We start from the raw sequence: 14185 nt of genomic DNA on the forward strand, positions 1-14185 counted from the left end.
CTTTCATTAATCGAATAAAAAAATTCCACATCCTAACCAATGTTGTCCTAAATATAGTGAATATCTACGCAAGCTATGCTATACATTACGTGCAAAAACACACTATTCACTCATCAGAATATATATAATTATGAAAAAAGAAAATACTTTGAAGAATGCTGATGAAGAGTTTTTTTATTTTTTATATGTTCCACAGAAGAAAGTAAATTATACAGGTTTGAATGGAATGACAGGAATCCTGGGAATCCAAGGAACCAGAAAAACCAATCCAACCCAATCTGAATGATCAACACACAGGCTATTCAGTGTTTTCATCATGAAAACACAAGTTTTTGTACACAGAGATCAGCCAATCAAAACAAAGACATTGATGCAAAAGACAAACGCAAGACTTAAATGTACAGTGCCAAAAACATGCCGTTTAATCTTAATCAATACTGAGATGAGAGGGTGGAAAATGGTCATGTGAAGTGCATATCTTTGGACGTGATCACAGTATCATCACTTTAGTGTTCACAATGGTAAAAAAAATATATATACTTTTTGTGGAAGTGCAGAACAATAAACAACATTTGGAATAACAAAAAAACGTCCTTTGTCTCATACAATTCATAATTAATAACTGATGGGTTCAGTAACAGTTTCACATTTGTCACAAAACAGCCCGTGGCATTATCTGCCTGATCTGCCTGCCTTACACAAGGTTCACGCTGTGTTCTCGCTCCAGTTTTATACTCCTCCCATAGTGAACACAGCAAAATGAACAACAGCCCCACCTAAAGCAGCCGGCGGAGCCAGATAGCAGAAGTCACGCAGAACAATGACATCAGCCCTGCAATAAACAGCCATGATGGAGGCGCTGGCCTGCAATTGGATCAAGTCAGTTGAAACCAGCAGGAGAAAGATCTTGAAAATCCAGTTCGGCAGGATGAAATTTGACCAACAATCTCAACTCATTCTACTTGGCATGTTTTTAACCGCAGATGCGACACGGATTGGGCTAATTAATATGTGTAACTTACTAATGTTTACTGAGCTCTGATTGTGTCCGTGAGATGAATAGTGCTTTTGTTTGTTAATTCACAGCTGTCTAAATGTTAGTATGGCGGATAAAGGCCCGACGGAAGGTCAGAGAGCGTGCTAAAGCACTAAGGTAACACTGTTGCTCATAACGTGCCATGCAGTTTTATTATTATATTTGAACAGACATTGTTTATCAGACTCAATTGTGCTCCAGTGGTTATTTATTCAAATACAGTGTCGCCTATGGCTATGTGCCCGATTGAGCTCTCTCTTCAGATGGCCCTACAATAAGGATGGGGGCCAGTGTGAAAGAGTTTCGAGTCAGCTGACAGAACAGTCTTGCCCGTAATGGGTCAATAAACTCAAGTCATAACGTGCACTTGCATCTCTAAATGCTTTTATGATAAGAAATGAATGTAAACAGTCAGTTATATCTTACGGACAAGACAAAACATCTGATATGCTAAAATAGATCTGTGAATTTGTGTGAATGCGCTCTATTTGACCTGCCGCTGTCTTACAGTTAATCATTCTTAAAGGGGTTATGTTTAAGAATTTGCATGTGTTAATCGCTTTTTGCATTGCCATGCCACTGTGTTCAGCTTGTGTTAACTTAAAAAACGAGACATTCCTCGACTTCCTATGTGACGGACTCGGGATGGGGTGTCACCGGGAAAATCAAAAGGATGCGGCGTTTACGCGTGCTCCCAAGAACCTCTCTTACATTCACATGAAACAAATGCGTACAATGTTCAGGATAATGCCGAAAGAGCTACTGTAATGTCCCCAAACCATAGTCGTACATAGCCTATAGACTCAGATATACTTTATAATCAAACTATCATAACTCTGTCATTTTAGTTGCCTCATCTGTTGACTAGAGCTGAGTATCGATAAAAAAGATTAAAATAAAACAATATCGATACCGATACCTTGACTTCAATACCGGTTCCTGAACGATACTTTTTTCTATAGCAAGACTCAATGACTCATATAGGCCCACTGGGGGTCAGAATATATGCCTCATGCTCAAGCGCACACATAAAGATTGAGAACGCAATGGCCAATCAGAGACATGTATGTTGAGCATGTAAACGCAATGGCAAACAGCACTGAAAATGCTAGAGGGAAATCCTGGTCTCGTCATATTTTTAACATTTGGTGCACGCCTCTATAGAGATAAATGAACCTTTCATTTGGAATACATAATCAGAGAGTATTTGTTTTCGATTCAAATTGGTTTGTTTAAAAGTAGACATTTCAAGCTTTCTATAGGCCTATTTCTCATGCCTGTTAGGCAAGTTTCGGTTCGTTTGTGACGCACTCCAGTTCTTCTTTTTTTTCAGAAGTGGAGTCTTAAAGGGTTAGTTCACCCAAAAATGAAAATTATGTCATTAATGACTCACCCACATGTCACTCCAAACCCGTAAGACCTCCGTTTCTCTTCTGAAGACATCTTAAGATATTTTAGATTTATTCCGAGAGCTTTCTGTCCCTCCATTGAAAGTCCACATTGACGCTGCTGACGTAAGACGCTGCTTGAATACACCGTGCTTCTCCCTCAGACTGTAACCGAAGCTCGGGCAAACCAGATAACACGTCAGCAGCGTCTTACGTCAGCAGCGTCAATGTGGACTCGTGAACGCGGATGGAAAACAGACCGGAAGAGAATATGTTGAATAAAGTCGTAGTTTTTGTTAATTTTGGACCAAAATGTATTTTCGATACTTCAAAACATTCTAACTAACCCACTGATGTCACATGGACTACTTTGATGATGTCTTTATTACCTTTCTGGACGTGAACAGTACACCGTCCATTGACTTTCAATGGAGGGACAGAAAGCTCTCGAAATAAATCTAAAATATCTTAAGATGTCTTCAGAAGAGAAACGGAGGTCTTATGAGTTTGGAGTGACATGTGGGTGAGTCATTAATGACATAATTTTCATTTTTGGGTGAACTAACCCTTTAAGTGGCCTTAAGGTATATTTACCCAGACTGTTAAATGCAGCTCAGAGGTGCCATGAATATGAATGAAAAATGAAATATGAAATGATACTCTAAATGTTAAACTAAAACCAACATTTAAAAGTCACTATCTTAATGAGTGAGTCATTGAATCATTTATTCAGACTGATTCATTCAAACGGCTGAATGAATGAATGGCTCACTCTATTTGTTAAACTGTAGATTCATTCAGTAATGAAACAACACTTTGTGTTGCTCGAAGACATGGCTTTGTTTGAAACTATTTTCATTGGCGAAATTAAGCTAAAACAGACAATATTGTGTATAAAATGTATTGCAATATTAATTTCTTGTTTACTGGACTGTTGTATAAAACCAATATCACATTAGCATCATGCGTATATTTAGGAGAAATCAGCACACTTGCTCATTTGAAATTGCTAAACTATATCATATGATATAAATACAAGACAAAGACCCATACAGGGGAATTTTTTTTCCCTCATATCTAATTTTAGTGGTATTTTAACTGCATAATTCATCACACAGTCATTTGTTGCCCTGCATCATGTTCGTAACTAAACTGCAGGTCTAGGCCGGGGCGGGGAGCTTTAAAAGTGTTTTTTCATTTTTAAGGCGTTCTTTTTTTCCATAATTAATTGCATAAAAAATATATAGCCTATAGTTGAATCGACAGCCCTAATTGCAACAGATTAATAACATAATAAATTATTTGTTGTAACTTGTCAGTCCTGAACAACTAGTTGACTAATGGGTCTTAAAGAAGCACAGTATAATAAGGCTGGTCTCGGCTTCACTTGAATTGCTTCTTAAGCCTGGAACACACTCCACTCGTGTTAATATTTAAATATTCGCCAAGGAACACTCAGGTAAGATGACGTAACATTAGAACAGCCTTCTATCTGTACCGTTTTGACTTTGCTCACTGCTTTGCTATTATTCTCGTGCACTGACTCGTTCACTAAGCTGAACAGCCAATCAAAGTTCTCTATCTCACCGACGGCCCGACGGCGATTCAACATGTCAAATCGGCCGAAAAAAAACAGACGAGGACATATTTATATTCTATAAAATAATAACACTAAAAATGTTGACAAGAAATAGTCAAATAAATCCTTATTGTTGAGTCATAAGTGCTGAGTTACAGTTCGATAACATCAGAAACATGGTAAAAAAAAAACAACAACTATTTTTTAGATCTTTTACTGCAAGTAAACCAAGTTAAATCCATGAAACGGCCCACGCTCTGAACAAACTCAATAAACTGGAGCGAGTGAATTCAAATAACACCACCTGTGAGACACAACCCATTCCAGGAAACTATTCCTCTGAGCCTTATAGTCTTACCACTAAAGACTCATAAACAATAACCAATTAAGTGTAGAGCACTAGAACATGCATATGAGCGCCATGCAAACATTGGCCTAATTTAAATCACAAAAAGTCTTTCAGATGAAATGTATGTTTGTCTAAGTCGGTGATTAGAAACGAGAGCTTCCAGAAATTCCTGATGAGCAGACAGGTGTCAGGTGAACGCTAGTGTGACTCCATTTTGCCTCCCTGGAGGACAGCCCTGCCCTGCCTCTATCATAAACACTGCACAAACACACACACACAAACATGTTATTTCTATAAGCATGTATGTATGGCAACAATTCCCATTCTTTCTGACAACAAAGCACTTGAAAGAAAGCGACTAGCTCGAAAACACAACTTCAGAAGTGGGAAGTTGGAAACTTCAGCATTAGGGTGTGTCCACAATTGACAAGTTTGGTTCGATAAAAAACAAAACTCACTGCTGTGAGATTTCTCTATTAGTGTGGTTCATTTGAATAAGTGTGAATGGAACGCTGCCATTCGAACCCTGGAGTGAACCAAACAAGCGGACCGAGACCCACACTTTCAGCTTCCAAACAAACTTGCGGTTCGACTAAAATATAATACACAAGACGGACCAAAGACATCTAAACAAACCAAAAAATAGGATGTGATGTCACAAGCTACGCTGCCTATTGGAGTTTGGTACAAGTGTCGGAAACGCTGTCTCCTTGCAGGAGATCTTCATTTGTGAGAAATGGGGGAAAAAATTATTCCCCGTCACATTTTCTATGCTATTCCTGAGTTCTCAGCTGGCAAAAATACCATTAGCCAATATGTAGTACACACATACATCGAGTGAATTTAGCCCAGCTCACAGCATTGTTTTGGATGCAAGTCTCACTTACACATCATAACACACATCATAAAAGCTGGTTTTGTATCAGGTTTGGTGTCAAAAATGCCAGTTTGAACTCTAAGTGAACCAGGACTAGGCTAAATGTTCCATTTTCTTTTTTGGTCCAGACCAAAAGAACAAAGTGTGAACAACACACTACACTCTAAATTGATCATTTTCAATACATTTTTCATCAATTGTTTGTGAATTGTGGATATACCATTAAGACCAATTTGTTGAGTCATTTTCATTCAAAATTGGTAATTTTGCTCAAAAGACAGATCACTGTGTCTTTAGTGTTGGCAAAAGTACAGACTTTGGATTCTTAAACACCTCTGATTGGCCATTGTGTTGTTCACACGCTCAACATATAGGCTATGTCTGTGATTGGCTACAATGATCAATGCTTTGAAAACAGGTTATCTTCATTGAGCGCTTACACATGTCCGTCTATCAGAGGATACATAGGGATCCGCTGATAGATGCCTGCTTTTAAACGCTTCTGTGTGTATCTGTGTAAGCGCTCGGTGAAGATAACATGTTTTGGAAGCGTTGATCATTGTAGCCAATCAGAGACATACATGTTGAGCACGTGAACACAATGGCCAAATCAGAGACATACATGTTGAGCGCGTGAACGCAATGGCCAATCAGAGACATATATGTTGAGCACGTGATTGAATGGCCAATCAGAGACATATATGTTGAGCGCGTGAATGCAATGGCCAATAGGAGACATATATGTTGAGCACGTGATTGAATGGCCAATCAGAGGCGTTTAAGAATCCATTCGCCAGCGCTCAAAATGCTAGAGGGAAATGCTGGTAACGTCACATTTTTAAAATTTCTGTAATGACTTGGTACCGAACTTAGCTGACAAATTAACATTAAGCAAGTTTTGTTACTTTTTCAGGCTTGGAAAATTCCATGATATTTCCAGGTTTTCCATGGCAATATGAATCCTGTATATTAAGGAGGACAGTGAATGTGAATGGAAAGTCTCTTTCAGGACATGTATCCTACATAAACTTGTGGGTGTGACATGCATCAAACAATGATTCATCTATGCAATCAGGCCCCTAGTTGTGATAAAACAGAGAAGAAACATGACATCATAGATTTGTGATGGTAATGAAGTAGATGACTCAGTCAGACAGCATTTCTATGACTTTCCAAAAGAGGAAAAAAAGACAGAGAGAACACAGCAGCGTGTGACTAGTTAACTAGTTTTCTGTCATTTAATTCCAAGGTAAAACCCAAAGTACAGTGTTATAAATGTACTTTACTTTAAAGGGGTGGTATAATGTCCTTTTCACAAGATGTAAAATAAGCCTTTGATGTCCCCAGAGTGTGTATGTGAAGTTTTAGCTCAAAATACCCCACAGATATATGTTAAAATTGTCACTTTTTGAGGGTGAGCAAAAACGCACCGTTTTGTGTCTGTTCCTTTAAATGCAAATGAGCTGCTGCTCCCGGCACAGAGGGCGGAGCTTCAACAGCTTGTACTCACACAGACATGCACTGAAAATTTCAAAAACTTTTAGCCTTTTATGTTCAATCCGGATTCAGACAATGATGGAGAAACTCAAGAAGAAGTGACAACATGTAGAATGTAACAGGACGTTTCTGAATGGTTAGTTGATTAATTTATGTAGCTTATGTGTAGTTATCTTCTAGTCAGTGATTAGCATATTCTGTCTTGATAATCTATAAATCGTGTTCCGGGGGCGGGGCTTATGTAAATTTTAGGGTTGGTGATGTCACTAACCCGGGAGGAATGTGGTGTAGACCCTACCAGCCGTTTGTTGTAGTCCTTAAAAAACAATTTCTTTAAAAGCGAATATCTCCCTTTGATTTGAACTTTGAGGGTTGTCACTTTGCAGATGTTGTTTATACACAAACAGCAACATTACACACTAGAAAAGTTAGAAAAGTGAAATCATAATCAACCACCCCTTTAAAGAACATATTAAAATCTTGACTTAGACCTGCCAAGGTAATAACTGTGGAAATTATCTGTGAGTCTGTGAAAAAAGTCTGTAGCGTTCAATTTATTTTCATATTTCTCTAACAATTCCAAATTCCAAGTGTAATTCCATACATTTCTGGGTTTAAACACATATCCTTGCAATACCATATGAAAGCGAACAAATTACCACAAAAAATATTAGCTACAAATGCACAATAAAATAATATTTGATATAGGCCTACACAACATAACACTGCTTAATAATGTTATAACTGATCATTATTATTTTAATAAAAAAATGTTTGTTATTATTGTTATTATAATATAAAGCATATTATCAATGTCAGGCAAAAACATCTCTACATTTCGTCATATATACATATAGCCTGACAGTGATGATATGAAACTATATATAACATGGAAAACATAATGTATCGCTGTATAATGTTGCCAGGTTCAGACTACACAATATTTTTATCTGTTATGATAGTCACTGTGTCAGATTATGTGATATTGACTCCTAAATTCTTGATGTGTCGTGGACAAGAAACATGTCAGACCACACGCACATCATCGCTAGCCGTCCTTAATGACGTGTGTGATGTCCTAGCTTAATGCTAATTCCAGTACTCAATGGGTTGCTGAAGCGCCTCCACTTTCGTTCGTCAACATTTATTTATTTTACTCTGTCATGGTAGTCCCGCGGAAACATAAAGGCAGGAGTAGGCTACAGAGTGGTGCAGGTATGACATCACTTTGTGGGCCAAAATGCGGAAACGAGTTAGCATTTTAGCACATCCTCCCAAAGTCAATGTTTTTTTTTTTGAATGAGGTTTTGGTTAAATGGCTGAAATAAGGTCGGTGGTGAACACAAGCTCAAGACTTTCACCTTTTATTCTACGGAATAAAACACATCAGTATTACCCCACTCGTGATTTTGTTTCTTTAAAAAGGCAGTTGCTAACAAGTGGCTAAATGGGACAACGGAGGCTGTCGAGGACATTAGACGTCTTCATGCCGAACAGTAAACTCAGTTCGCTTTTACACCCCCACTTATAATTGTGCTCTTATAAACTATTCTACCTCAAACTCTCTGGGAAAATGTTTTTAGATTAAAACTGAAAGAGCTATCGGAAGATTAGTAATGTAGACGTTGAAGTCGTGGGACCGCGGTGTAGTTTGTTTATAGCCTTTAGCTTTTTACCTCTGGCGACTGTATTTAGGCTTCAGGGGCCGGTTTCACAAAGATTGACTTTGACTATGGCTTAGATATAGTAGATAATCAGACTTCAGACAGACATCTAAATCAGACCATTGTACAAAGCACTTAAGACTCTGACTATCTTAAGTAGGACTACACTGCAATGCATTCTGGGTAAAATAAGACACTTTTCAAAACAAAAAACATGGCGGATCGAGTAAGCGCATTCAACCGCTCAGTGCAGTTTACCCCAGTGGAAAATATGTAGGCCTATTTGTTGGAGGAGTTTAACAGTTACAAGGACATTTTACTTGGGAAATTTAGCGGAGAATGTAGTAACAAGAAGAAAATGTTTAAATTGGAAAAAGATTGCTACGACAGTTAACAGCGTTAATCCGACCGTTGAGCAGAGCGTTAAAGCCCATGTTGCAGGTTTTTTTCTTTTTTCAAAATTAATATGACCTTGAATGAAAATACCATATGAAAAGTAAATGCAGGATTAAAAATTGTTTTGCAAGACATAAGGGCACAAATTTACGTCACGAGAGGGAGTTGTTTGCCGGCCCTGCGTTCGCTCAGTGCAGAGTAGGTTGGTATTCAGTTGGAGCGGTCATGATTCAGTGTGTTTTCGGTGCTTATTGTATTTCAATTAATCATCGTCGTGGTAAATGATTGTGAATTATGGCCTGTCAGGACATCGAGTCCACAGGTTTCCGAATAAGAAAAAGGACGGTGCGATCTTCCGTGCCTGTGTGCGTTTGTGCAGGGTAAGAGACTGGACTTCACTTCTGCTTCTGCTTTGAAAAACGCGGTAGTGTGTAGCGTTCACTATAGACCGGATGATTATAATCCCCGCGTTCGGCCGGCGGCGGGAAACATGACGCTCACGGATCCGTCAGAGATCACTTATTGTACATCTGTTTTACAAAATGTGCCTTGTCTTAATTTAATTAATTAACATATCCTACATAAACTTGTAATGTAATGCATTTATGTGTTTGTTATTAGTCTGCAGCCGACACTTATTATTATTATTATTATTATAAATATAATATATTATGTTCTATAATTCATTTTCAATCTGTACAAACCGATTTTAATGTTTGTGTTGGCTGTTTCTACATATAAAGTTTTTATACAGTAAGACAGTTGTGATTGTGATCATTTTTTTTATTCATCGTCACTCGTCACCAAATGGGTCAATTCAAAGCCTTTATAAAGTCCCTCTTCCTCTGGAAACTGTCTCCTAATGGCTGACACACACAACACATGCAGGTAAGGGTCTAAATACTAGCTTTGCTATTGCCTGATACATGATGATAATAATCTGTACAGTAGTACTGTGATCTGAGCATAGTGTTATACATATCTTCGGCTAACGTTGACATATATAATAAGCTAACGCTGTTCTCTCGCCCTGTTCTCCTCACACCACAACTCACCGTTGTTCTGTCTAATCCTGGCCTGTCCTGCTCACTTGGCTTCATATCAGGCTCATAATTATATGATATCATAATATATATCAATTATATATATCATACGAGTAAACATTTAGGCAACAATTTCCCCAGCTTCCGAGCTGTCATTGCGATCCATTGCTTTCCTATTGTCTACTTTGACCGCTCTCCCTCATGTTGCGTCACTTCCGGTTCGGCGGTTTTCAAATGCGGAAGTAAAATTTTCTCACAAAAACGACTCCAGAAGCCAAAATAGCGTTTTATAAGTATATGTTTATATTTAAATCTAGTTCCTACAATATTTTTCTATACATTGGCTTACTGGGTACTCTAACCTGCAACATGGGCTTTAAAGACGTACAGAAAAGATACAAAAACATGGTACAAGATGCAAAAAAATATATATATTTAAGAGGAAATATCCAAAAAACGGGAGGAGGACCCCAAGAGAAACTTAAAGACACCACTGAAATGGTGAGCAAACCACAAATTATGAGACATTTTCCCTTTTCTTTTGGCTGTTTGTAATGTAACTGATTGTTACTGCTGGTTGCCAAGGTAACACAGAGTCTTAGACCTAAGTTAGCCTGGGGGTAAGGTGTCTATTTTTTGGGTCTAAATTAAGCCAGTCTTTATTTTTGTGAAACAGTCTAATTTGCATTAGACTAGTCTATGAGCAAAATTTAGACTTGTCTAACACTATAGACTGGTCTAAAATAGCTTTGTGAAACTGGCCCCAGCATTCATAAAAGTTGTGTTCATCTGTGAAAATTATCTTGATGGACAAAAATGTGTAAGTATCATAAACAATACATAAGTCCCGACGCCCATTGTCATTGATGACTCACCATGACACCCTACGTCAAACGGATAGGGCTGATATTGTGTAATCTGAACCCGGCATAAGATGCCAAATATAGCTTTACCTAATGGTTTATGTCTAATTTCTACTCTCAGTTCCAACACTGATTGTTGATCCTGTAAAGGACAAACCTGCCCAACCTGATTATGAAATCCAAGATAATGTTGCTAATGCATCCTTTGCCACCAGGAAAACTTGAGACACCTCTAGGCATTATTACAGTACAATATCATTGAGAAGCATACTGTAGCTTATTTTGCATGGATATCATATAAAACCTGCTTTTATCATGCATTATTTTCCTAATAATCTCAAAACTGATAAATATATCAGTCTATCAGCTTCATTGACAAAGGAAATGGATACATGCATGCACAAGCTCTCAAGAGATGAATGTCTATGGGAAATGGAAACAAAATTTCAGACAATTAGTCTGATTCATACTCTGCTAAACATCATCAAGGCTAAATGTATTCAAATTGGACCGGAGACAGAGCAGTCGCATCAGGAAGATTGTGGGAGGAAATGAATGCAGGAAGGAGCAGCTCATAATGCAAAAGGAATATTGACTGTAACAAGCGTCTTCTATATGCCTTCCTCTCCCAGATGAGAGTGAGCAGGACTGATTCGGTATGGGTAGGGTTTGAACGAGAGGCCTATCAGTGACTGCTGTCTGATACAGGTGTGGCTGGCAGTGACCTATGAACACTGCAAAACAGGCGGTTGCCTACACAAAACTCAAGGTCAGGTGGAACAGGAAGGGAAAAATCACTCTCTCCTGTATACATACTTAATTCAACTTATTTTTCACAAGATAAAGTACTGAGAAGTGATTTGAAATGCACAGATATTACAGTATATATTCATATCATAATTAATCTAAATTCCCTCTAACTAAATTGTCATAGTATACAGAACTAGTATATGTGAACTGTTCAAATATGATCTATTTTCAGAACTATATTGGTTTTTAAAGATTTTATTTTATTAATAATGGCTATTGCTGTAGCACTTAAAAACCACCTAATTACTTTCAAGAGAAAATAATGCTGATATTTCATTTAAATTGCAAAGTATTCATGCATAATTGTACCACTTCTAAATGATTCTGATTTAAATAGAAAAAAATAATAATAATAGTGTATTACAATAATGAGAATCTAATTTATAAGACTTTTAAAAGTAAGCATTACGGTAATGATATATAAAGGCTACTTTTAAAACCATTGCGATTTTTAACGAATTACGATTTTCTTCAAATAGTAATGGTCATAATTAACATTATTTTAATGCAAAAATAACTTATTTTCATGCTATAAAGTGGAAATAATATTGATATTTGTATTAAAAGTGTTTATTTAAAGTAATTGCAAAGTATTTATATGCGACAATTATTCTTGTTTAAAAAAGTGTGTATTACAATAATGAGAATCTAATTTAATTGCAATTTAAATAGAAATACATAGAAGTGTATTACAATAATAAATCTAATTTCAAAAATGTCAAAAGTAAACATTACAATGATGCATTACGGTGCATTGATGCATTACAATGATGCATTAATGATATACAAAGGCTTTTTTTTACAACCATTACGATTTTTATTGAATTACGATTTTCTTCAAATAGTAATGGTCATAATTCTCATTACTGTGATGCAAAAAAACTCATTCTCATCGTCATGGCTATAATGTGGAAATAATATTGATATTTAATTCAAAGTATTTATTCAAAGTAGGCTAATTGCAAAGTGTTTATGCATGACAATTATTATTCTGGTTTAAATCGTGTGCTACAATAAAGCAAATCTAATTTAAAAAAGTAAACATTACAATGATGCATTACGGTGATGATATCCTATTTTGGGGCCATTTTTAATGAATTATGTTATTTTTCTTTAAATGGTCATAATTCTCATCACTGCAATGAGGAAATGACATTTTATTTAAATTGCTTAAATTTTATTAATTATTACATTTAAATTATATTACAATAATACAATCGAAGTTTTTTCAAAAGTAATCATTCTGATGTTTTATAGTAGTAATAACTTGATTGAAATGTGCTCACAATAATCTCACAATGGAAAAAGAATCGTTGCACTAACAAAAAAAAATACCGTGGTTAATCGCTGTATAAAAAAAAAATACCATGATACCACTCTGTTCTCTGATGCACCTTGGAGTATTACGCAAATATGACGACACATAAACATTTAGTGCCATATTAAAATGCAATGTAATTACCACCTGAATGAATTACTCAACCATGTTAGAGTTTTTATAAGCTCACACAAGCATGACGTCAATGTCTAGAGAAGTGTCAGTGTCGTCACTGTCATGTAAACACGTTAACACTGTGAATGAGGAAATGACTTTAACGACTTAAGACACAGCAATAAATATCTTAGCGGTTTTGATTTCCCGTTTAGGCAATTCAACTCTCAAGGTTGACACTAGGGCTATAACTTCATCTATGTTTGTGTGTGTGTGTGTGTGTGTGTGTGTGCCGCCGCCAACTTCCCCATTTAGCGCTCCGCTTCCACTTACGCCCATTTCATTTCAATGAATGAAGGCGAGCGTCTGCTTACGTCAACTGCGTAACTCGCATCTGTGAATGACACCCTATCCAAGTGAGTCGAGTATAAAAACGGAGCTGGGAAGTAATAAATAAGACGTGTGTCTTCTTATTAAGTTAGATACTGATAATTGTAGCGAGCTAAGCTTTAGCACGCGATCGAAGTCAAACCAAAAGAGAAATGTGTAACATAATAACCAACCTGCCGACGAAATTTTCCAGCACGGAGCTTTTTCCGGCGCTCTGTCCTCCGACCACGGCTATCTGCGGCAGATCCAAGTTACAACTTTGGCCAATGGAACTGAAAGCATCTTGGAGTTTATTGATCAGGGGGATCAAATCCTCCATCCCCCGGTTGCCCATGGTTTCTGACCGTCTCTCGGCGCGCAGGAACGGGCTCGCGGCAGCACGGCGCTCGGGTTACTCTCAAGTGTTCAATTTCCACCCTTCAAACACTTCCAGATCAGTCTGTCAAAGACTAATAACTCCCAAGTCACTCGCTGACAGGCAGATGACACGTATTACGGCGCCTTCGTTAAGATCCGTGTTGTGATCTGAGGATCAATCATTCGTAAACTCACAAAACAAAACTTCTCGCTATCATCCGGTCAGGCGACATCCGACCTCCACCGGTGACTCGAGTCCCGCCTCCTGTCAACCGATGTCGTGCTGTCTGATTGGTCCGACAGAGAGCTTCCTGGTGTGTTCTGTCTTTTGATTGGCTCAACCTTCGTTTCTGACTCAAACGGCGGAGGAGTGCTATTGGACGGCTCTAATGTCAATTTAGTTTCAACGAAAAGGTTTCGGAAATGGTCAATGTTGCAATATTATACAAAAAACAATAATTATAATTGTATTAAATGATAAATATACAATTACTGTAAGATTGG

The 14185-nt window shown here is 37.4% G+C and overlaps 1 protein-coding gene across 10 annotated transcripts in view; it reads right to left on the reverse strand.

Annotated features, from left to right (window-relative positions):
• Positions 1-13944, reverse strand: part of dnm2a (dynamin 2a) — a 57153-nt gene extending 43209 nt beyond the window's left edge. For 4 of the 10 annotated variants that reach the window (XM_082179303.1, XM_082179297.1, XM_082179300.1 and 1 more), the window contains exon 1: positions 13498-13944. In XM_082179303.1, coding sequence (XP_082035429.1) covers positions 13498-13658 — 161 coding nt within the window. In that variant the 5' untranslated portion in view covers positions 13659-13944. The remainder of the gene's footprint in view (positions 1-13497) is intronic. The other 6 variants (XM_082179304.1, XM_082179301.1, XM_082179295.1 and 3 more) reach the window with 2 other exon arrangements.
• Positions 13945-14185: the final 241 nt, after the last annotated feature.

Source organism: Leuciscus leuciscus, assembly GCF_965113295.1.
Source record: "Leuciscus leuciscus genome assembly, chromosome: 1".
Classification (NCBI taxonomy): domain Eukaryota; kingdom Metazoa; phylum Chordata; class Actinopteri; order Cypriniformes; family Leuciscidae; genus Leuciscus; species Leuciscus leuciscus.